Source organism: Saccopteryx leptura, chromosome 10, assembly GCF_036850995.1.
Source record: "Saccopteryx leptura isolate mSacLep1 chromosome 10, mSacLep1_pri_phased_curated, whole genome shotgun sequence".
Classification (NCBI taxonomy): Eukaryota; Metazoa; Chordata; class Mammalia; order Chiroptera; family Emballonuridae; genus Saccopteryx; species Saccopteryx leptura.
Genome location: NC_089512.1, coordinates 17983451 through 18008335, shown reverse-complemented (window position 1 = coordinate 18008335; position 24885 = coordinate 17983451). Strand labels below are relative to the sequence as shown.

The following is a 24885-nucleotide window of genomic DNA, read 5'->3' as shown; positions in this document are numbered from 1 at the left end:
TATTATTAAGTGAGAGCAGGGAAGACAGAGAAATAGACTCCTGCATGTGCCCTGACCTGGATCCACCCGGCAAGCCCCCTGTGTGGGTATGCTCTGCCCATCTGGGGCATTGCTCCATTGCTTAGCAACTGAGCTATTTTTTAGTGCCTGAGACGGAGGCCACAGGGCCATCCTCAGCGCCTGGGGCAAACTTGCTCAAACTAATGGAGCCATGGCTGCAGGAGAGGGGTAGGGGAAAGGGATAAAGAGAGAGAGAGGGAGAGGGTGGGCAAGAGGGAGAGAAAGAAAGAGAGAAAAGGGGGAACGAGAGGGGTAGAGAAGCAGGTGGTAAGTCTCCTGTGTCCTGATCGGAAATTGAACCCAGAACATCTACATGCCAGGACAATGCTCTACCACTGAGCAAACCGGTCAGGGCCTGAATTTTTAATGTAAAACTTCCTAAAGTTGAATATTGATTCAAAATGTTTTAAGAAAATACATAAGTAAAACACATTCACAGAGCAAAGTTTTAAACACCAAGCATAGGATTTTAAGCAGAGACTGACACAGTATAAAATATCATCTTTCCAGAAGATATTCAAACAAAGAATAAAGTAGAACCAGGTATTGATTTTAAAAGGAATAATAAAGACACAGAAATTCAGTAAGATGCTTCTGCTGAAAGGATAGCCGGACAATAAAAGTGGAAATTGGCAGAATCTGGTGGCATACCAAGTATGAAGAAAAAAGCTGACCTAAGATAACTCAAAAATCAGTGTGATAATACATTATGAGGCATTAACTTAATCCATAAAAAAAATTAATAAACACTGAAGTTACCCCTAAATGTTTCTATATAATAGGAACCAAATCCATTCACCAAAGCACTCCAAAGGTGCATGAAGGTCACTCAGGTTTAGAAAATAGGTCAGAGCCAATTTTGTAATCCTAACTACTATACAAAGAAGAGCATTATACCAGTATAATGCTTTGCAAACACACTGTAAATAAGTGCAGCTCAAAGTATGGCTGGTAGCCCAGAACCAGTCTACAAACTATTTGTGGTAAAAAAAAAAATTGAGTTTATAAAATGAAGTTTTGAAACAATCTGACCAAAGTAATTTTGTTTGTTAAATCTGTTAATAAAAAATTTCATTTCATTTTGCTATAACTTATTTTTAGTGCTATAACTTATTTATTTTACAAAATATAGGTCTGCAACAGACTAGCAATGAAAGAACTAGTCCTTCACCACAGTTTGAAAAGTAGTGCCCTGGCCGGTTGGCTCAGCGGTAGAGCGTCGGCCTAGCATGCGGAGGACCCGGGTTCGATTCCCGGCCAGGGCACACAGGAGAAGCGCCCATTTGCTTCTCCACCCCTCCGCCGCGCGTTCCTCTCTGTCTCTCTCTTCCCCTCCCGCAGCCAAAGCTCCATTGGAGCAAAGATGGCCCGGGCGCTGGGGATGGCTCTGTGGCCTCTGCCTCAGGCGCTAGAGTGGCTCTGGTCGCAACATGTCGACGCCCAGGATGGGCAGAGCATCGCCCCCTGGTGGGCAGAGCGTCGCCCCTGGTGGGCGTGCCGGGTGGATCCCGGTCGGGTGCATGCGGGAGTCTGTCTGACTGTCTCTCCCTGTTTCCAGCTTCAGAAAAATGGAAAAAAAAAAAAAAAAGAAAAGTGGTGCTGCAAGTTATAGTATAAATTTTTAATGTTACAAAAAGTAAAAATATAAAAATAGAAAGTAAAAATCTGTTGGCACCATATTTATTTTCTTGCTTTTGTTTCCTTGTCTAAAGAGCCTAGAATTATCTATTTGAATATACTTAAAATCCTTTATGTCTGGGTAAACTATACTGCTCACAGACATTAGGGGATATTTTATAGCTTCATATTCACTTTGAAATATCCCCTAACGTTTGTGAGCAGTATATAATACTAAGTAGCAGATATCTTGAGTTGTACCAAATTGTATTATCACATTATAGACAATTGATTCTGTTAAAAACTCTAAGAAAAAAATAGGTATGTCAAAACCTATAATGATTTTTATATTTTTTTAACTGATTGATTTTAGAGAGAGAAAGGAATGGAAAGGGTGGGAGAGTGAGAGAGGAGAAAGTAGAGAGGGGCAGAGGGGAGGGAGAGAGGAAGGGAAAGGGTGGGAGAGTGAGAGAGGAGAAGGTAGAGAGGGGCAGAGGGGAGGGAGAGAGGAAGGGAAAGGGGTGGGAGAGTGAGAGAGGAGAAGGTAGAGAGGGGTAGAGGGGAGGGAGAGAGGAAGGGAAAGGGTGGGAGAGTGAGAGAGGAGAAGGTAGAGAGGGGTAGAGGGGAGGGAGAGAGGAAGGGAAAGGGTGGGAGAGTGAGAGAGGAGAAGGTAGAGAGGGGCAGAGGGGAGGGAGAGAGGAAGGGAAAGGGTGCGAGAGTGAGAGAGGAGAAGGTAGAGAGGGGCAGAGGGGAGGGAGAGAGGAAGGGAAAGGGTGCGAGAGTGAGAGAGGAGAAGGTAGAGAGGGGCAGAGGGGAGGGAGAGAGGAAGGGAAAGGATGCGAGAGTGAGAGAGGAGAAGGTAGAGAGGGGCAGAGGGGAGGGAGAGAGGAAGGGAAAGGGTGGGAGAGTGAGAGAGGAGAAGGTAGAGAGGGGCAGAGGGGAGGGAGAGAGGAAGGGAAAGGGTGGGAGAGTGAGAGAGGAGAAGGTAGAGAGGGGGAGAGGGGAGGGAGAGAGGAAGGGAAAGGGTGGGAGAGTGAGAGAGGAGAAGGTAGAGAGGGGCAGAGGGGAGGGAGAGAGGAAGGGAAAGGGTGCGAGAGTGAGAGAGGAGAAGGTAGAGAGGGGCAGAGGGGAGGGAGAGAGGAAGGGAAAGGGTGCGAGAGTGAGAGAGGAGAAGGTAGAGAGGGGGAGAGGGGAGGGAGAGAGGGGCAGAGGGGAGGGAGAAGGGGGGAGGGGGGAGGGGGGAGGAAAAGAGAAAGAGGGAGGGAGAGAGGGAAAGGAACAGAGGAAGAAGGAGAGAAGTATTCATTTGTTGTCCCACTTGTGCATTTATTGGTTGCCTCCTGTTTGTGCGCTGACCTGGGATTGAACCTGCAATCTTGGTGTTTTGAGACATTCTAACTGACTGCGCAAACCTGCCAGGCCTCAAACCTACAAAGTTTTTTTTAAGCGAGAGAGAGAGAGAGAGAGAGAGAGAGAGCGAGAGAGAGAAACAGACACACAGACACATAGATAGACACAGACAGGAAGGGAGAGAGATGAGAAGCATCAACTCTTAGTTACAGCACCTTACTTGTTCAGACTGCTTTGTCATATGTGCTTTGACTGGGGGGTTCCAGAGGAGCCAGTGACCCTTTGCTCAAGCCAGCAACCACAGGGTCATATCTATGACCCCATGCTCAAGTTAGCAACCCTGTGCTCAAGCTGGTGAGCTGATGCTCAAGCCAGATGAGCCTGTGCTTAAGCCAGCGACCTCAGGGTTTCAAACCTGGGTCCTCAGCATCCCAGGCCAATGCTCTATCCACTGCTCCACCACCTGGTCAGACCCTAAAATGATCTGTTTGTTTGTTTGTTTGTTTGACAGAGACAGAGAGAGAGTCAGAGAAAGGGACAGATAAGGACAGACAGGAAGGAAGTGAGACGTGAAACATCAATTCTCTGTTGCAGCACCTTAGTTGTTCATGATTGATATCTCATACGTGCCTTGACCAGGGGGCTCCCACAGAGTAGGTGACCCCTTGCTTAAGCCAGCAACCTTGGGCTTCAAGCCAGCAACCCATGGGGTCATGTCTATGAGCCCGCGCTCAAGCCAGCGACCCCATACTCAAGCTGGATAAGCCTGCGCTCAAGCCGGTGACCTTGGGGTTTCGAACCTGGGTCCTCTGTGTCCCAGTCTGACACTCTATCCACTATGCCACTGCTTGGTCAGGTATGATTTTTAAATAAATAAAGTTAACTTACCCATTGGTACATATGACTTAAATCGTGTTGATAATCTGTCCACAAAGGCACTTAAAATTTCCAATCCCATTAATGATACCTATAGACAGAAAAAAATGTTAATGAATACAAATTACCCATGCATACTTTATATCAGTTTATAACTGTTAACATACAAAGACCTTCATATAACATATTACCCAGTTTTTCAAAATATAAGATTGATTAAAGTATTCAGGAGTGAACAGTCATGAGGTTAAGGTACCCTATTCTCAAATGTTTCAATAATTTTATTATAATAATATGTAAATATGCAGAAAGATAACGCATAATTTGGCAAAATGTTAATAACTGGTAAATTAGGTGAAGCGTACACAGGAGCTCACTGACTATACCTGCAATTTTCCTGTACTGTTGAAATGTTTCCAACATAAAACAGTTAACAATTAAATGAGTACCTTTAATTACGGAGGAATTCCAGCTTCTGTATAGGGATGAAGAAACTGGAGAAAACATCACTTCCATTGTAATAAGAAAAAGACAAATAATCTACAAAACCATAACTATTCTTGAATCCATCAGAAAGCTTAGGTTGTAGAATAATCAACTAACCTAAAATCTAAGGAAACGTAGATGCCCCTAAGAAGAGATGCGACATAAGCAGTATGTGGCAGAGGATAGGACAAAAGTGAAATAGCTGTACAAGTGGGTAAGAAGAATTCAGCTAAATTTAACGCATTGTTAATAGCTGGGTCTGGACTAGCACAGAAATACAGAAACCCTAGTAGCCACAGACAGAAGGAGAATTCACATCACTTGCAGGCTCCTTCTCCACACACCTCCACTGGACACTCATAAGTGAGACTGAGGGCAGGGCAGGAGTGTGGAGAAAGTCCCTTTTGGCAGTACAGGTCTCCCAGGCAGGGAGCAGTCACCGCTGCAAGAAAAGCACAAACCTTTCCCACACTCTCGCCCTAGAAGAAACAAAAGTTGAAGATACCGAGGGAAAGACAGTCACCCCCAGAACACAGTTTAAAAACTCAAGACTACTGAATAAAGAGAAAAAAAATTTTAATTTAAAAAATAGAATTTTTTTTAATTTATAAAATTTACTGTTAACATGGATTCAAAAATTAAATTTTTTTTTAAGAAAGAAAAAACCTCCCTATCTCAGGGGGAGGAGCAGAAAACCGTACTGGGCTCAGATTCCAGGTCTCCAGTTGGGGAGGGTCTCTGATGAAACCTCACCCCTACCCCAAGACCAAACCAATGAATCGTACACTTTAGATAAGTGAATCTTATCAATGAGCTATTTAAAAACATAACTGAAAACCCACATAGGCTCACACATAAAATTAACAGATAATAAAAGCAATATTTCAAACCATCAGGAAAAACATGCACATTTATTAAGATCTCACTTAGGAGTCTATCCCTTAAATAGATCAGCAAAATTATGAGAAAACATCCAAAGATTAGTCATTGTAAGACAATGGAAACTATCCAAATATTCATCAACATGGGACAGATTCAATAAATTAAGGTATAGCCACACTACAGGGTACTATGACACTTTAAAATGAAGTCTATCCTAATTTTGCTAACAGTGACCTCCAAGATATTGCTATATAAAAGAAGCAAGCTGGGGAAATGTATGTATATAATAAAAAGGGAACTACAAATGAATATAAATAGTTATGAAAAATAAATATAAACAGAAAAATTCTCACGGTTGGGAATAGACTATAAGGAACAAAGAAATAAACAACACTATTTTGAATATACCTTTTTGTAGCAATAACTAATTTCACTGAAAATAAGTGAACCTAAATCTATGCCCAATTAGGAGCATAAACATAGAAAACACTATTCCAAGTGACTCTAATATATAGTAATTTGACTATTTTCCTAGTGGCATATACCCTAATGAAAAAAACAACAACGAAAACTAAGTCAGTATTTTTAGAAATCGTATTAATAGAAAATATACAGAAGCTCTGGCCGAATCGCTCAGTTTGATTAGAGCATTGTCCTGATATGCAAAGGTTGTGGGTTTCATCCCAGGTCAGGGCATACATAGGAACAGATCCGTGTTTCTGTCTCTCTCTCTCTTTCTAAAATCAAAATAAATTTAAATTAAAAAAAGAAAATATACAGAAATAGTAAAAGAAACAGTAAAAACTATAGTTCTGAATCCAAATTAGACTACCAATATGAAATTATGTGTATTTTTCTTTAAAATTAAAATAAAACCTAACCCTATTCATCGAAAATAATCTAGAAACAATGAACCAACTGTAACAACGAGTTCCACTATCACCCACATTGTATTTTCAACATGCCATTTCCAACCAAAGGAACCAGAACTTCTTGGAGAAGTGACTAATTCCAGGGCAGGAGCAGGAAATATGACATTTGGTGAAACCAGCTAGCAAAGACCATCAAAGATTACTAGGGTCATGTCAAGATAGGACAGTTTGATTACCAATACAGATAATAACTGCACTGTCTTGAAATGCATTAGATATGGTTAAATACAAGAGTTCATAATGATAACAAAAACTATTTGACCAACATCAAAGGATACTAAAAGACAACCTCATTCTTTAGGCAATTAGTAAATGAAAGGAAAGAATTATATAAACTATACCTGCTTTTTCATATAAAGTATACCACTGAGTAACTAAATAGTAATAAATGGGGGAACCTTCTCTTTCTGAAAGTATTCCAGCTAATAAATGAAGCAATGAACATTAGAATATCATTTTGCAAATCCTAATGAATTAAGAGAGATAAACATTGAACATCAATGGCTGTTTATATCACAAAAAGAGACTATCAGAACTTATGTGTCTTCCTCCCATCCAAGTACTAACCAGGCCCGACCCTGCTTAGCTTCCTAGATCAGACGAGATCGGGCGCGTTCAGGGTGGTATGGCCATAGACTTATGTGTCTTCCTAATGTTATGTGCCTATTTTTTATTTTAGGGATGGGGTGAGGAACAGACAGCTGACAGGAAGGGAAAGAGATGAGAAGCATCAACTCATAGTTGTGGCACCTTAGTTGATTGCTTTCTCATATGTGCCTTGACTAGGGGGCTTTAGCAGAGCCAGTGTCCCCTTGCTCAAGCCAGTGATCTTGGGCTCAAGCCAGCAACGTTGGCTTCAAACCAGCAACCATGGGGTCATGTCTATAATTCCATGCTCAAGCTGGTGACCTCATGCTCAAGCTGGGGAGCCCACTAGCCAGTGACCTCAGGGTTTCAAAACTGGGTCCTCAGCATCCCAGGCCTATGCTCTATCCACTGCTCCACCACCTGGTCACGCTGTGAAGGTGCCTCTTGATGGAAGAGCACTACTTATTAAGTAGTATTACCAAAAAAAAAAAAAAAGAGAGAGAGAGAGAGAGAGACCGAATGATCAAGCTTTAGATCCAACTACCAATTTTTAGAAAGTACAGAGGGAACAAAGAACATCACAGGAATAAAATCAGCAAAATTTCTTTTTTTTTTTTTTTTTTTAAGGTGAGGAGGGGAGATAGTGAGGCAGACTTCTGCAAGTGTCCCAGCCAGGATCCACCTGGCAACCCCGTCTGGGAACAATGCTTGAATTAACTGAGCTATCCTCAGTGCTCCGGGCTATGCTAAAATCAATCAAGCCACTGACATTGGGAGGGGAAGAGGAAGAGAAAGGGAAGAGAGTTTTAGCATGGACTCATCTGGTTTGAGCGCGGGCTCATCTGGCTTGAGCAAGGCTCACCAGCTTGAACCCAAGGTCGCTGGCTTGAGCAAGGGGTTACTCTGTCTGCTTTAGCCCCTGCCTCCTGTCAAGGCACATATGAGAAAGCAATCAATGAACAACTAAGGTGCCGCAACAAAGAATTGATGCTTCTCATCTCTCTCCCTTCCAGTCTGTTTGTTCCTCTCTGTCTCTGTCAGAAATAAAATAAAATAAAATAAGTCTTTATTTTACCTTTTTTTTATTTTGTTTTGTTTACTTAAGAGGGGCAGAAAGAGAGAGAGAGAGAGAGAGAGAGAGAGAATACTGAGCCACTCCTATATGTGCCCTGACTGGGTAATCAAACTGGCAACTCCCAAGCTCCAGGATGACACTCTAAACCAGTAGAGCTATCCCAATAGGGCTTAATTTTTATTTTTTTTTATTTTTTTTAGAGAGACTGAGAAAGGAAGGGAGAGAGAGGTGAGGGGAAAGGGAAGCACTCATTTGTAGTTCCACTAGCCGTGACTTCATTGGTTGCTCCTGTGTGTGCCCTGACCTGGGATCGAACCCACAACCTTGTCATTTCAGGATGACACTCTTAACTGACTGAGCTACCCCGCCTGGGCAAGTTAAAGGTCTTAAAATGGAGACATTACCATGGATTATCCTAGACCTAACATTATCACAAGATCCCTTATAAGAGGAAGGCTTGATTGGCCCTGGCCGGTTGGCTCAGTGGTAGAGCGTCGGCCTGGCATGTAGAAGTCCTGGGTTTGATTCCCGGCCAGGGCACACAGGAGAAGCGCCCATCTGCTTCTCCACCCCTCCCCCTCTCCTTCCTCTCTGTCTCTCTCTTCCCCTCCCGCAGCCAAGGCTCCATTGGAACAAAGATGGCCCGGGCGCTGGGGATGGCTCCTTGGCCTCTACCCCAGGCGCTAGAGTGGCTCTGGTCCCGGCAGAGCGACGCCCCGGAGGGGCAGAGCATCACCCCCTGGTGGGCATGCCGGGTGGATCCCGGTCGGGCGCATGCGGGAGTCTGTCTGACTGTCTCTCCCTATTTCCAGCTTTAGAAAAATACAAAAAAAAAAAAAAAAAAAAAAAAAAAGAGGAAGGCTTGAGAGTAAGACTGTATATCAGGGGTCCCCAAACTACGGCCCGCAGGCCACATGCGGCCCCCTGAGGCCATTTATCCGGCCCCCGCTGCACCTCCCATAGGGGCACCTCTTCCATTGGTGATCAGTGAGAGGAGCACAGGATCCACCCTCATCCTGTGCTCCGGGAGTACTGTATGTGGCGGCGTCACAAAGCGCAACATGGCTCACGTACAGTACTACTTCCGGTGACATGGGATGCACGCATCACAGCTCCGGAAGCGCGTCATATCACTTGTATGGCTAGCAGTGACAAATATGGAACCGGACATTGACCAACTCATTAGCCAAAAGAAGGCCCACAGTTCCTATTGAAATACTGGTCAGTTTGTTGATTTAAATTTACGTGTTCTTTATTTTAAATATTGTATTTGTTCCGATTTTTTTTTTTTTTTACTTTAAAATAAGATATGTGCAGTGTGCATAGGGATTTGTTCATAGTTTTTTTATAGTCCGGCCCTCCAACGGTCTGAGGGACAGTGAACTGGCCCCCTGTGTAAAAAGTTTGGGGCCCTGGCCGGTTGGCTCAGCGGTAGAGCGTCGGCCTAGCGTGCGGAGGACCCGGGTTCGATTCCGGCCAGGGCACACAGGAGAAGCGCCCATCTGCTTCTCCACCCCTCCTCCGCGCCTTCCTCTCTGTCTCTTTCTTCCCCTCCCGCAGCCAAGGCTCCATCGGAGCAAAGATGGCCCGGGCGCTGGGGATGCTCTGTGGCCTCTGCCTCAGGCGCTAGAGTGGCTCTGGTCGCAACATGGCGACGCCCAGAATGGGCAGAGTATCGCCCCCTGGTGGGTGTGCCGGGTGGATCCCGGTCGGGCGCATGCGGGAGTCTGTCTGACTGTCTCTCCCTGTTTCCAGCTTCAGAAAAATGCAAAAAAAAAAAAGTTTGGGGACCCCTGCTGTATATGATGGAAACAGTGGTAGAGAGAAAGATTTGAAAATGCTATCCTGCTAGCTTTAGCAATGAAAGAAAAGTCTGTAGCCAAGAAATGCAGGCAATTTTCAGAAACTGGAAAGTTCTCTCTCCTAAAGTCTCCAGAAAGAATATAATCCTACTGAAATGTTGACTTCATCCCAGCAAAACCCATTTTGGGTTTCTAACTTCCAGAACTGTTAAAAAAAAATGTATATTGTTTTAAAGTACTGTGGTAATTTATTATAGCAGCAATAGGGAACTAATTACACATATTAACAAATCACAATGTCTCAACCTTATTTGGATCCTGATATTTCTTAAAATAACAAATTTAAAAGTTTAACATTTTTAAAAATTGGAAACATGAACCCTGAATATTTGATATCAAGGAATTCTTTCTTTATATTATGAGAATATATAGAATTATGTTAATAATTTGTTTTTAAAGAGCACTTACCTTTGGGATACTAACTAGAGACTCATAGATGAAACAATGTATCTGTGATTCATGACAAAGTGATGCAGCAGAATTGGCCACAGACATAAGAGTTGAGGGTGAATTTATTTTATTCTATTTATCCTTATATATGTTCAAAATTCTCCATGATAGTTTTTTAAAAATTAAAGCAAGCATGATTCCTAATGGTGAAGTGTTAGAACATACACTGAAAACCTAGGAACAATTCAATGACCACACTCTGTTCTGCAACCTCGTCCTAAGAGTCCTAGCCAATGCACAAAAAAAAAGCAAAACCAGGGGACTAGAAAGAAGAAGCAAAACTGTCATTATTGTCGGATAATGTTGTATGTAAGAAAACCTAAAAGAATCTACAAATTACAGAAAAAATGTTTTATATAATATAATAAGTAGGCTGGCCATACAAAAATCAATATATAAAATACTATTTAATTTCTAATGCCAGAAAACAAGTTTAAAAAGGAAAAATAGCATTTACAGTACTCTCAAGCACTATATATTAGTAAATCTAAAAAATGTGCATAACAGCTATTTGGAGACAATAATGAAACATTAATGAAAGACATTAAAGACAACTAAACAATTTTCGTGGGTAAAGAGAGGTCATTATACATATATCCAGTTTTTCCCAAAAAAGATGATATGCACTGTAATTCCAATAAAAAGTCCCAATTTTTTGGTACAACTTGACTGATTCTGAAATCCACATGGTTAATAAATAAAGACCCACTAATAGTCAACATATATATATATATATATATATATATTTATTTATATATATATATATATATATTTTTTTTTTTGACAAAGACAGAGAGTCAGAGAAAGGGACAGATGGGGCGGACAGAGACAGGAAGGGACAGAGATGAGAAGCATCAATTCTTCATTGTGGCACCTTAGCTCCTTGTTCACTGATTGCTTTCTCATACGTGCCTTGACCAGAGAATTACAACAGAGTAAGTGACCCCTTGCTCAAGCCAACGATCCTGGGCTTCAAGCCAGCAACCTTTGGGCTCAAGTCAGGGACCATGGGGTCATGTCTATGATCCCATGCTCCAAGCCAGTGACCCTGCATCCAAGCTGGTGAGCCCATGCTCAAGACGGTAAACTCCGGGCCTTGAACCTGGGTAGCCCGCATCCCAGTCCAAAGCTCTATCCACTGCACCACTGCCTGGTCAGGCTAGTCAACATATTCTTAAAGAATATGGTGGATGAGCCCTGGCCAGTTGGCTCAGCAGTAGAGTGTTGACCCAGCGTGTGGAAGTCCCGGGTTCGATTCCCAGTCAGGGCACACAGGAGAAGCACCCATCTGCTTCTCTATCCTTCCTTCTCTCCTTTCTCTCAATCTCTCTCTTCCTTTCCCGCAGCCAAGGCTCCAATGTAGCAAATTTGGCCCAGGCACTGAGGATGGCTCCATGGCCTCCGCCTCAAGCGCTAGAATGGCTCTGGTTGCAACAGAGCAACGCCCCAGATGGGCAGAGCATCGCCCCCTGGTGGGCATGCTGGGTGGATCCTGGTCGGGCGCATGTGGGAGTCTGTCTCTGCCTCCCCGTTTCTCACTTCAGAAAAAAATAAACAAATAAATAAAAGAATATGGTGGATGGATTTGATAGAGGAAATATCAAGATTCACTGTGGAGCTATAAATCACTTTCCTGAATTTCCATTTGGACATCTTGAAACTTAGCTAAAGGTTCTTTCAGTAGAATATTAAACCCCCCAAGAGGAGAACTAGAGCAATATTCCAACTTGCTCCTTATCATTTCTTTAGGAACTCAAATGCCTCCATTCAGGTCCTTTAAAATATAAGAGTGAAAAATAAGGTATTTTTCTATCAGGTATATATAAAACATAAAAGTAAAAACATAAATAATAAATATAATATAAGATAAAAATAGCCCTGGCCAGTTAGCTCCTTTGGTTAAGAGCATAGTCCGGTAACAACAAGGTTGTAAATTCAATCCCTGGTCAGGGCACACACAGGAAGCAACAAAAAATGCACGACTGAATGGAACACCAAATGCTTCCCTTTCCCCTTTCTTCTCTTGGTCTTTCTAAAAATCAATAAAAATTCGTCGGCCTAGCGTGCGGAGGACCCGGGTTCGATTCCCGGCCAGGGCACACGGGAGAAGCGCCCATTTGCTTCTCCACCCCTCCGCCGCACTTTCCTCTCTGTCTCTCTCTTCCCCTCCCGCAGCCAAGGCTCCATTGGAGCAAAGATGGCCCGGGCGCTGGGGATGGCTCTGTGGCCTCTGCCTCAGGCGCTGGAGTGGCTCTGGTCGCAACATGGCGACGCCCAGGATGGGCAGAGCATCGCCCCCTGGTGGGCAGAGCGTCGCCCCTGGTGGGCGTGCCGGGTGGATCCCGGTCGGGCGCATGCGGGAGTCTGTCTGATGTCTCTCCCTGTTTCCAGCTTCAGAAAAATGAAAGAAAAAAAAAAAAATCAATAAAAATTAAGCCGTGTCCAGATAGCTCGGTGGGTTGAAGTGTCATCCCAGAGCATGGAGGTTGCTGGTTTGATTCCCCAGTCAGGGCACATCCAGGAAAAGTTCGATGTTCCTGTCTCTATCTCTGCCTCTCTCAAACAAAATAAAAAATTAAAATTAAAAATGTAAAATATAAAAGCAAAAATAATATACTTTTAACAGGTACAATATGGAAACTTGGAAAAGCAGTATTTCGACTTAAATTTTAGGCTGTTTTTAAGTCATAAAATTTGAAGTTTTAAAAGTGCATGAAACATTAACAACCATGAGAAGTCCCAGAACATTTTTCCCATTCTTTCTCTCTCCTTTTTCAACTCTGAATCACAATTGTTGAATATATGTGACTAGCTGATGTCAACTGGCTAGAGCATTTCAATTCAATGTAATGTTTAGTCTTCCAAATAGTTTAAATCAGAAATGTTGTCAACTCGGCCATGGCCAACTGGCTCAGAGGTAGACCGTCGGCCCGGCGTGGGAAGTCCTGGGTTCAATTCCCGGCCAGGGCACACAGGAGAAGCGCCCATCTGCTTCTCCACCCTTCCTCCTCTCCTTCCTCTCTATCTCTCTCTTCCCCTCCCACAGCCAAGGCTCCATTGGAGCAGAATTGGCCCAGGTGCTGAGGATGGCTCCATGGCCTCCACCTCAGGCGCTAGAGTCGCTCCAGTTGCAACAGAGCAATGCCCCAGATGGGTAGAGCATCATCACCTCCTAATTGGCATGCCGGGTGGATCCCGGTGAGGCGCATGCAGGAGTATGTCTCTCTGCCTCCCTGCTTCTCACGTCAGGGAAAAAAAAAAAAGTCAACTAATAATGGAGCTAAGTAATTGCATGTAGTATTAAAGACTACCCCCAATTTAAGAATTACAGCTAAGAACTTGCCATGTAAAAGTGAGAAAGTCTGACAAGAGTTCTTGAAATTGAGGAAGGACAGAAACTTAATTCATAATCATGGATGTTTTTCTATCATAGAACAGAAAATAGGCAAAGTACTGGTCATAACAAGCATATTCCTGTAATGCTCCTTCTTTCATTAGGAAATACATTTTACAGGACATTTATTTTTTTCACAAATAAACTCAGCATCTAAGGAAATGAGTGAAAGTATGGGATAGAATAATCGTCAAGTGGACACATATGCACAGATCAGATAAATAAAACATAATGGCTTATACGATTTCAAAACCTGAAGAGAAACACCGGGTTATTTTTATATAAAATATAAATATATAAATAATAAAACCAATTCCCTCAAGGAAGGGAAAAACAAATGACTTAAAATTATAAGATGCTGATTAATTCTAGATGGAGTGAGGGGACAAGACAGGAAAGTATTACCCAATATTTCTACTTCCAGACCTATACCTGAGAACAATTATTCTCAACTGCGATGAGGGGGTGCACAGGAATGCACAGTACAACACAAAATACTATTCCCTTGAGTTGTGCAGCCCAGGGTACATGGTTTTATGTGGCAGCCCTGTTATCACCTATTCAAGTAAATGAAAACCCTCTGTGAAGAAGTTATCAAAACCTAGAAATCTTTTTTTTTCCATGGTTTTAGTGTACAAGTTTTCCAGGATTGCAGCCAGCAGGTAAATCAAGGGACAAATATACTTTCCTTTACTGATTCAACAAATATCAAGAACCTGCAAATGGGTATAAATGCTGGAAGGTGGGCACATACAGTAATGGGAGTCTTAGGAAATTCCAATTCCACCTGACCAGGCAATGGGGCAGTAGATAGAGCATCGGCCTGGGACGCTGAGGACCCAGGTATAAAACCCCAAGGTTGCCGGCAGTCACCAGCAATCTACCAACTTGAGCACCAGGTCACTGGCTTGAGCGTGGGATCATAGACATGATTCCATGGCTGCTGGTTTGAAGCCCAAGGCTGCGGGCTTGAACCGAAGGTTGCTGGCTTGAGCAAGGGGTCACTGGCTCAGCTGGAGCTTCACACCCTCTCCGATCAAAGCACGCATGAGAAAGCAATCAATGAACAACTATGAGTTGATGCTTCTCATCTCTCTCCCTTCCTGTCTGTCCCTGTCTTTCTCTCTCTAAAAACAGAAATTCCAATTCCTTCAATTGTCTCTGTGAAGTAGGAAGCAAGGCCATCAGGTGACTGATAATAGGTGAGATATTGGTAGGTCTGAGGGGACAGGAACAGATGTAAAATAGCTGTCATGAGTAAAAGAATAAATGAACTAAGAAAATATAATATGACTGCCAAGCAACATTAAGGGCCCACTGGAACATCAGGATTTTAAAAACCAGTTAGAGGTTTTGTGTTTTTCTCCGTCCACCTTCAGTTGCACTGGTGCAGGTATGGGGTAGGCAGAGTTAGATTAACCAAGAGTGCATTTTATCAAGTGAGGAGCATAAAGCGAGAGTGAGGAGGGAGAATTAAGAATTAATGTTAGGATGTGACTGACAAGGATATTAAGCTCAAATAAGACAGTGAAAAGCTAAATAGATTGGTTGTGGTGTGGAATGGTCAAATTCTTCAAGTTGGTCTACTCAAAGAATTAAGGTTCAGAATTTAGAGCTCTAGAATTATCACAATCAACAACAGTAATTATTTAGCAACTCCAATACATTTACCAGTGGTCTGCACTGGCAGTGGTAGTATTTACTGCAAAAATATGTACTGGTGCAGCCAACTCACTATCATGTCTTCTTGGGTAGACAGGTAGACACATTTTCACACTGAAATATATTTTATCTCATTAAATTACGTCTACTTTTCCTTTAAAGTACAGTTAGGACATTACTGGGATTTTTAAAAATTATGTGTATTGGATATTATTGATAAAATTTATTTCATGGTTGTAAAAGGGGGCATTAAAAGAGGCAGTGAATCTAACAGGGTTCAGGATATAATAACTGCCTTAGACAAACTCATGCACATATACAATTGACAAGGCAAAAAGACATAGTTAATCATAAATAATTTCAAACAATCTGGATGTTCTTCTTATATGGCAGGTAAAAGGAATAGGCAAGATCAATATACATAAATAGATAAATCTTGAACACCTATTTTTAGCAAACTAAAAATGCTATACATGTATTTTAAGAAATTGAGGATTTATAAAAAATACCACCATGGAAGTACCATCCTTCAAAAGGCAAAGGGGCTATGATTCTGAATCTGAAAAGACTTGAAATCCTAGCCCGTTACTTAGCCCAGCACTAGATAGTTACAATAAAAATACTGTTTATTATTTTCTCCATTTTTAGAATCAACTTACTGTTACAGTAGCAGACCGACAATATAAAGAAATGAAAGTAGAGCTGACAAACGATAGGCTATTGAAGAAGTTTACAAAAGTACAGAAAAGGAAAAGGAGTAGGCAAATCCTAATCTCCAACAATTTACCAGGTCTATAACCTAGAACAAAATACATCTTCTACAAGATGAGAATAAAAGTACCAACTTTCTAAGACTATCTTAAAGATTAAAATGAGGTAATACAAATAAACCACTTTGAGACAATACCTAATACTAAAAACTCTTTAAACAGTGGTTATCTTATTTAATTACAGTTTATAAGAACATTTTATTGTCAAAATACCATTCTAAAATTTGGAGACTCCTGAAACCACAGGATTGTCCTTAGGAAAAGTCAAATGCCAAAGTATCATATATTATATAAATATTTTTCCCTATTTTTAATCTCCAAGTCTGACCTCTCCACTGAACTTGGCCCAACTTCCTATTTAAATCTCCACCTAGATGTTAAACAACCTTCTCAGACCTAATACAGTCAAACCAAGCATTTTACTTATTTCACCCAACTTCTCTCAATCTTCCCCACTTCCACTTTAGTAAACAGCACCCTCTATTGGTGGCCAAGCAAAGCAATTATCCCTAATTTCTCTCTCAACCCTACCACTCATTCAAACTGGAGGTCCTGTTGGCTCTACCTCCAATCATATCCTGAATCTTCCAGTTCTTAGCATTGCCAATGTGACCAAATCAGCCTTAGCCACCATCATCTCCATGCTGCCTCTGTTGCTCCTTTACAGAGTCCGCTCGCACAAAGAAGCTACCCCCTACATAAAACTCTCCACTGATTTAGAATAAAATCCTGTAAGTCTCTTTACACCTGCCTCCCCAGCTTCATCTTTCTTAACATTTCACTCACTTGTAAACTCTAGCTAAGCTTACCTTTATGTTCAATGGAACTAGGGCCTCTGCATTTGTAGTTTCTCTGCCTAAATCATTCTTCACTCCTATATTTCGTTCATGTCTATAGTCAAATTTCACATCACTTCCTTGACTACACAAAATAGTCTCACTGTACTTCACTCTTTCACATCCGTTGATTTAGAAGCACTTGTAACTGAAATGATTTGTATACTCATCCACCTTCCTCTTTCTTTTTTTTTTTTTTTTTCCTTTTCTTTTTCAGAAGCTGGAAACGGGGAGAGACAGTCAGACAGACTCCCGCATGCGCCCAACCGGGATCCACCTGGCACGCCCACGAGGGGCGACGCTCTGCCCACCAGGGGGCGATGCTCTGCCCCTCCAGGGCGTCGCTCTGCCGCGACCAGAGCCACTCTAGCGCCTGGGGCAGAGGCCAAGGAGCCATCCCCAGCGCCCGGGCCATCTTTGCTCCAATGGAGCCTTGGCTGCGGCAGGGGAAGAGAGAGACAGAGAGGAAGGAGGGGGTGGGGGTGGAGAAGCAAATGGGCGCTTCTCCTATGTGCCCTGGCTGGGAATCGAACCCGGGTCCCCCCGCATGCCAGGCCGACGCTCTACCGCTGAGCCAACAGGCCAGGGCCCCTTCCTCTTTCTAATAGGATTTCCATGACAGCAGGGATGTCACTGTCACTCTCTAATCTCATTTAAGTCACTCTCTCAGGAGGTCATCAGTGACCAGCTACTTAAAATTCAAACATCTGCATCCTGCCCAACACTCCTATTCCCTTCTTTGCTTGTTTCCAAAGTAAATATCACTATCTAACATACTGATTTGAGTTATTTCTCTTGTTCATATTCTTCTTTCCCAATAGAACCTACATGTGTAAGGCAAGGATTTCTGTCATTTTTCCCCCATTGTACCCAAAATGCCTAAAGCATGTGCCTGCTCATGGTAGGTTCTCAACAAGTATCCAAATGGGGCTGAATGAATGAGTTGTGCTAATCTTGTTCACAGCTAGACCACCAGTATCTGGAATAATACTTGCATATAGTATAGTCACTCAAATCCATTGAAGTATTAACAGTTTTTATTTTTCTGAAACGTTTACTTTATTGATTTTAGAACAAGAGAAAGACAGGAACATCGATCTGTTCCTGTATGTGTCCTCACCAGGGATCAAACCGGCAACCTCTGCACTTAGAGACAATGTTCTAACCAACTGAGTTATCCAGCCAGGGTGCAATAACAGTTTTTGAGACACTCAAATTGCGAGGTGCTGTTAAATCCAAAGGAAAGTCATATTTTGTTCAGCATAACTTATTATTTAAGTACAACTGTTTATTTGTGTGTACATTCAAAAAAATTGTGATACCCTTTTTTCAAGAGTTAAATGTTTCATTGCATCTTGAGCAAAAATGATGACCTAGTCTGGTAACTAAGTTTACGAAACCTAAATAACAAACGAATTAGATATCATCTCTCTAACAATGTTAGAAAAACTTCTATATAGTATTCTGTAGAAAGGAGAAAACTAATGATTCAGGAAAGAGAGAGCAGAATTGATGAATAATGTTTTGAACAGGCAGGTGGTATAGGTTCTAATATACATCTGGAGAGATTGGTATAAGAAAGATAATTTATTCATTGTAACTGAAAAGAAATTAGAATACATGGGCACAACTACAAGGAAGTGTGCAGATAAGGCTGTAGGAGCCTGTGGCAGTTCTCTTCTGAAAGCTGCAACTGTCTTCAGCTACAGTATCTAGTGAGGAGCATGAAGAGAATGTGTAGTCAAGAGATGAAAACTTGGCCCTGGCCGGTTGGCTCAGCGGTAGAGCGTCGGCCTAGTGTGCGGAGGACCCGGGTTGATTCCTGGCCAGGGCACACAGGAGAAGCGCCCATTTGCTTCTCCACCCCTCCGCTGCGCCTTCCTCTCTGGCTCTCTCTTCCCCTCCCGCAGCCAAGGCTCCATTGGAGCAAAAATGGCCCGGCCGCTGGGGATGGCTCTGTGGCCTCTGCCCCAGGCGCTAGAGTGGCTCTGGTCGCAACATGGCGACGCCCAGGATGGGCAGAGCATCGCTCCCTGGTGGGCAGAGCGTCACCCCATGGTGGGCGTGCCGGGTGGATCCCGGTCGGGCGCATGCGGGAGTCTGACTGTCTCTCCCTGTTTCCAGCTTCAGAAAAATGCAAAAGAAAATGCAAAAAAAAAAAAAAAAGAGATGAAAACTTGCCTCAGATGCCTGATGAATTCTAACTCTGAAGGACCAGTACTGGAAACACACAGCACTTGAGTGATGTAGTACATACAGACTTAAAGAAAAATTGGGAGATTGTGGTATTACAGAAGCCAAGAGTGTTTCAAGAGATGGGACTGCTCAACTGCCACTCACTGATGGTACATCTGAAGAGTGAAATGGCCCATGGCCAGCCCTGCAGAAGGGGAGTAAGCATTACTGTTGGACATGACAAGGGTCTCAAGGTCTGGGCAGTTTTAAATGTTATTACTGGCCCTGGCCAGTTGGCTCAGTGGTAGAGCGTCAGCCTGGCGTGCAGGAGTCCCAGGTTCGAGTTCCAGCCAGGGCACACAGGAGAAGCGCCCATCTGCTTCTCCACACACCCCCCCCTCTCCTTCCTCTCTGTCTCTTTCTTCCCCTCCCACAACCGAGGCTGCACTGGAGCAAAGTTGGCCCGGGCACAGGATAGCTCCATGGCCTCTGCCTCAGGCGCTGGAATGGCTCTAGTCACAACAGAGCAAAGCCCCAGATGGGAAGAGCATCGCCCCCTGGTGGGCATGCCAGGTGGATCCCGGTCAGGCGCTTGCGGGAGTATTGACTGCCTCCCCATTTCCAACTTCAGAAAAATACAAAAAAAAAAAAATGTTATTACTAAATGTTCTTCTTGCTAAATGTTAAAAATGTAGCACAGTATTTTGTAGATGCAGCTGTAAACAAGGTGAGTTTCAGAACTCAACAGGGTTAAGTGTAGCCAAGTGCAAATAAGTAATCAGTATGTAAATGACCAAAAAAAGTATATAAGCAATGGCTAAGCCTCCTTTCGGAGAGACAAGAGTTTTCGATATGAACCCTCCGTCTCCTTTACCTGTTACAAGCAAATAAATAAAACTACATTTTGGCCTGACCAGGAGGTGGCACAGTGGATAGAGCGTCGGACTGGGATGCCGAGGACCCAGGTTCAAGACCCCGAGGTCGCCAGCTTGAGCGTGGGCTCATCTGGTTTGAGCAAAAAGCTCACCAGCTTGAGTCCAAGGTTGCTGGCTCAAGCGAGGGGTTACTCGGTCTGTTGAAGGCCCACGGTCAAGGCACATATGAGAAAGCAATCAATGAACAACTAAGGTGTTGCAATGCGCAACAGAAAACTAACGATTGATGCTTCTCATCTCTCCGTTCCTGTCTGTCTGTCCGTCCCTGTCTATCCCTCTCTGACTCTCTCTGTCTCTGTAAAAAAAAACACACACACACAAAAAAAAACACTACATTTTGACCCTGACTAGTTTGCTCAGTGGTAGAGTGTCGGCCCCACATGTGGATGTTACAGGTTCGATTCCCAGTCAGGGCACACAGAAGTGACTATCTGCTTCTTTACCCCTCTCCTTCCCCCTTCTCTCTCCTCCCCTTCTGCAGCCATGGTTCAAGCTCATCAGCTGGTGCTGAAGATGGCTCTGTGGAGCCTCTGCCTCAGGTGCTAAAAATAGCTCAGTTGGGAGCATGGCCCCAGATGGGCAGAGCATTGCCCCAGATGGGGGTTGCTGGGTGGATCCTGGTTGGGGCACATGTGGGAGTCTTTCTCTGTATCTTCCCTCCTCTCACTTGGAAAAAGTAGAAGGATAAAAACAACATTGTGACAACCATGTCTTTTTTTTTTTTTTAAGAGAGAGAGAGGGAGGAAGGGAGAGAAATGAGAATCATTAACAGGTAGTTGTGGCACTTTAGTTGTTCACTGATTGCTTTCTCATAGGTGTCTTGACTGGGGGCTCCAGCTGAGCCAGTGACCCCTTGCTCAAGCCAGCAACCTTTGGGCTCAAGCCAGCGACCATGGGGTCATGTCTGGTGACCCTGCATTCAAGCTGGATGATCCCGCTCTCAGCAACCTCGGAGTTTCAAATACTGGTCCTCAGCGTCCTATGTTGATTCTCTATCCACTGAGCCACCACCTAGTCAGGTTGACAACTATGTGTTGTCTTTGAACTGAGATCAGTTCAGTAGCATTACCAAAGAGCTGATTTTCTATAACAGCCTATGCTGCAACATAAAATCAACTATCTTAGTATTTATGTGCCCTTCTTACAGTTTAAGTAAATTTAGCTTGTTTTTTCCAAAGAAGTAAAAGAAATAAGAATAATCCCCTAACAGTAATGACATATTATTAAATATTAACTTTTTTCAAAGTTAAAAAAAATAATAAAGAGATAGTACATAATAGAGTATCAAGGTGGTAATTTTCAAACTATTTATTATTCTGTAAAAGTCAATCTCTTCCAAAAGTCACATAAATTTCACAAATAAATGTTCATAATAACTCTAGAGTATGCCTTTCTTCTCTAAGAGGATAGTTTTCAAAGTACAGCCTATTCACTTATAAATTATAAGATATGACTAAGGAGAATCACTTCAACTTCACGGACAGGAGGTTTAGGCCAGCATTTTAAAGCAACAGTGCCACCAGAAGACTAGAAAGGAAAGTAACTGCTAAAAACTACAGTACTGTACGGGCTAATTAGAGAAGATTCCCGCTGGTCTCCCAACGTGGTTGCATTACAACCTACATACTACCCGCTCATCGGAAACACTCATTCCTTCTTGTACCTCCTTCTTTTATTTTATTTTATTTTTTCTGCATCAGCAAACCTGCTAGAACACGGTTTCAAATCTGAGTCAGTCCTTGACTGCGTCAAAACGAAATGACAGAGAACACTCAAGTAATTCCTTTCCGTTGACGATAAATAAAAGGCAAAGAAATAATGCCCTGGATCAGCATCTTTTTATTAGATTTAACAGCGCCAGATTAAGCTCTAAAAGATGAAGAGCACAAACTTTCAGACACTAAATTTAAAAAAGAGATCAGGAAATTAAGGATAAAAAAATCACTTATCAAAGAGAGATGAACCTGACATCTTTTTAAAAACTGTAGTCTCACACCCTATGTCTTGGTCTAGGTAGTATTTACATAGGAACGTACAAAAAAGTCTTGGAGTCCTTTATGTATGTACATTATCAATGATTTTTTAAAATTAATGATTAAACAGCGTGTGCTAATGCCAATAATGCAGCAACGTGTCACGGAATCGCTCAACTTGTCATTGTTGACGATTGTGGAAAAACTCGGTCGGAGTGGGAAGTCAGTCCGCTGCTGCGGTCCGGGGAGGGAGGCTGGCCCGAGGACCCGCGTGTCCACGGGTTTCCCCCTAACGGGGTGGTTGGGAGGAACAGCCCCCCCACCCCCACACCCCGAGGGGCTCGCCGGGCGGGCCCCGCACGTCCGGGATTAAAGGGCTGGCCGGGGAGGGCGTGCCCGGCCCAGCCGCGCCGCCGCCGCTTACCCGGTAGTTGCTCGAGCCCACCCAGCCGGTGAGTTCGTCGATCATCTTGCCCAGGCGGCCCAGGTCCTCCTCCAGGTCCGGGATGGCGCCGGGGGAGCCGAGGTGGTGCAGCAGCTCCGCGCCGACCTGCAGGCGGCCGCCGACGTCCTTCTGCTGCACCTGGGCGCCGAAGTACTCCATGCTGCGGGGCTCCATGGCTGCGGCCGCCCGCCCGCCCGCCTGCCCGCCCGTGAGGGGCCAACTTTCGCCGAGAGCCGCCCAGCCGCCAGTGCGGGATCCCGCGGGAGCAGGCGGGGCGCGCCGGGTCGGGCCGAGGCGCTTCTCGCCGGGCGCGGCGGGCGGCGGGAGCAGCGCCAGGCGCCGAGCGGCCCCCAAACTAGTCAAACTCCGCGCCCCCCGCCACCCAGCCCGCTTCAGAGGCCGCGGCCGCCGGCGACGTCAGCGCGCGCGTGACGTCAGCGCGACGTCGGCGAGCGCCCGCCCGTCGGAGCGGAGCTCGGCGGTGGCGACTGTGGGAACCCCTCGGGGAATGGGGACCGCTGCAGAGCGTGGATGTGGAATTAGTCGGCAAGCCTAGGAGCCCCACCTTTCTCCGCCACCCCGCTCTCACAGCACCCTGCCCTCGCTCGGTAAAATATAGAACGTTTCCCAGTTTCTCTCCCCTTAAAATCAATACTTGGGAAAGTATCTGGTATTTGGAACTCCTCTTAACCAGCCCACTGCCATTTTTTTTAACCTGGTACAACACACTCCTTCATTTAAAAAATAGAAATAAAAGTTACGATGGCCTCTTTTTCCAGCCACCACCACCCCTGGTTGGGTAACCACGTAATGCTATTTTTTTGGTAAAGCTGAAATTCGTTTTGCATAGAGTAAAATGCACAGATTTTGTGTACAGCCTGAGTTTTGACAAGTGTATTCACCAGTGTAATAACCACCCCAAGGAACTTGCCAGTCAATAACCGCTGGCTCCCCAGGCAATTCTAATCTGATATCTATAACTTTGGCGTAGTTTTTCCTGTTCTTTCAGTTTACATAGCTCATACAGTCTGTACTCTTCTTGAGTCTGGCTTCTTTCTTAGCTTACCGTGTTGAGATTCATCCCGTGGTGTTGGTGTGTTAGTAGTAGTCCCTTTAAAAATAATCTTCCCACACACACACACACTCATTTGTGTGTGTAGTGGGGGCAGGAGGAGAAGCATTATTTTTTATTGCTCCTCTTAGTTCCATTTAGTTGTGCACTCACTGGTTGGTTCTGCCATGCGTCCTGAGCAGGGATCTGACCAACACCTCGGGGCACGCAACAGTGACTATCCGCTGAACCAACCTGCCAGGGTTAGTACTCCCTTCATACTGCTGAATATTATCCATTGTATGAAAGCATCACAGTTGTTGACTCATTCATCTCTTTACAGATATTTGCATTGTTTCCAGATTGCTAAAACCATCAATGTTCAAATCATTGTGTGGACAATTGTTTTTATTTCTTTTGGGTAAATAGCAAGGACTGTGGGGGCGAAAAAATAATAAACCTTTCCTCCCACCTTTTAAGGTCTTCTAGCTGGGCTAATAAGTTAACAGAAGAAAACTAATTTTAATACACACCCACATAAGCAATAAAATTCCAGAAATAATGAGGTTAAATTGGCTATATATGTCATTTTGGACAAAGGAGAAGGGGATCTGAGATTTCAAAAGTGAGAATGGGCCATTTGTAGGTGAGAAAGAGCAGAACACAAGGCAGGTTAACTTTTGCTATGCAACTCAGAAACAGTGAGACACAGCAGAAAACCGAATAAACAGGCCCCTGCTTGACCATCTACCATACTCCATTCAGATTAAGCTGAGGATAAGATTTCTCTCCTGGAACGAGTTTTCCATCTGATTCTCTTATGCAGGAAAGGGGGTAAAAGTCAAAGATTCTGAGATTTAATAACCAGCTTAAAAACCAGTATCCCAAAAGACAAAACTCTGGTTCCCTTCAACTGTAATTACTAGGTCTTATAAGTGTATGTTTAACTTTAGAAGAAATTGCCAAAGTGTTTTTCCAAAGCAGTTGCTCCATATTACACTCCCACCATCAGGGCTTGAGAGTTCAGCTGCTCCACATCCTCCATAATATTTAGTACGGTAGGATGTATTCGTTTTAGCCAGTTTAGTGGATGTAAAGTGGTCTACTACAGTGTTTTTCAACCACCACTGGTCTCCAGAAATTATGCATTGGTCTGCGAAGAGTTAACCACCCTGATGTTGTTTGAAGATTATAGACCCAATGACGTTACTCAAATTTGCTTATGCTTAAGGTGATTTCTATCTTAGCAGTCCCCGAAATAATTATATTTTCACCAGTCTCCAAGTGTAAGAAGGTTGAAAATCACTGGTCTATAATACATTCTTAATGCGCTGTGTATCTTTCCGCCAATTATTTCCTACCGTAATTTAATAATTATCTGTATAGCCCTGGCTGGATAGCTTGGTTAGTTAGAGGATTGTCCTGATACACCAAGGTTGTGGGTTCAGTCCCTGTTCAGGGCACAT

The 24885-nt window shown here is 43.6% G+C and overlaps 1 protein-coding gene across 42 annotated transcripts in view; it reads right to left on the bottom strand.

Moving 5' to 3' along the window:
* CLASP2 (cytoplasmic linker associated protein 2) overlaps nucleotides 1–22778 on the bottom strand; it is a 168940-nt gene extending 146162 nt beyond the window's left edge. For all 42 annotated transcript variants that reach the window (XM_066350520.1, XM_066350529.1, XM_066350524.1 and 39 more), the window contains exons 1-2: nucleotides 22348–22778; nucleotides 3916–3994 (exon numbers count right to left, since the gene is read on the bottom strand). In XM_066350520.1, the coding sequence (XP_066206617.1) occupies nucleotides 3916–3994; nucleotides 22348–22542 (274 nt within the window). In that variant the 5' untranslated portion in view covers nucleotides 22543–22778. The remainder of the gene's footprint in view (nucleotides 1–3915; nucleotides 3995–22347) is intronic.
* Between the last annotated feature and the right edge of the window lie 2107 nt (nucleotides 22779–24885).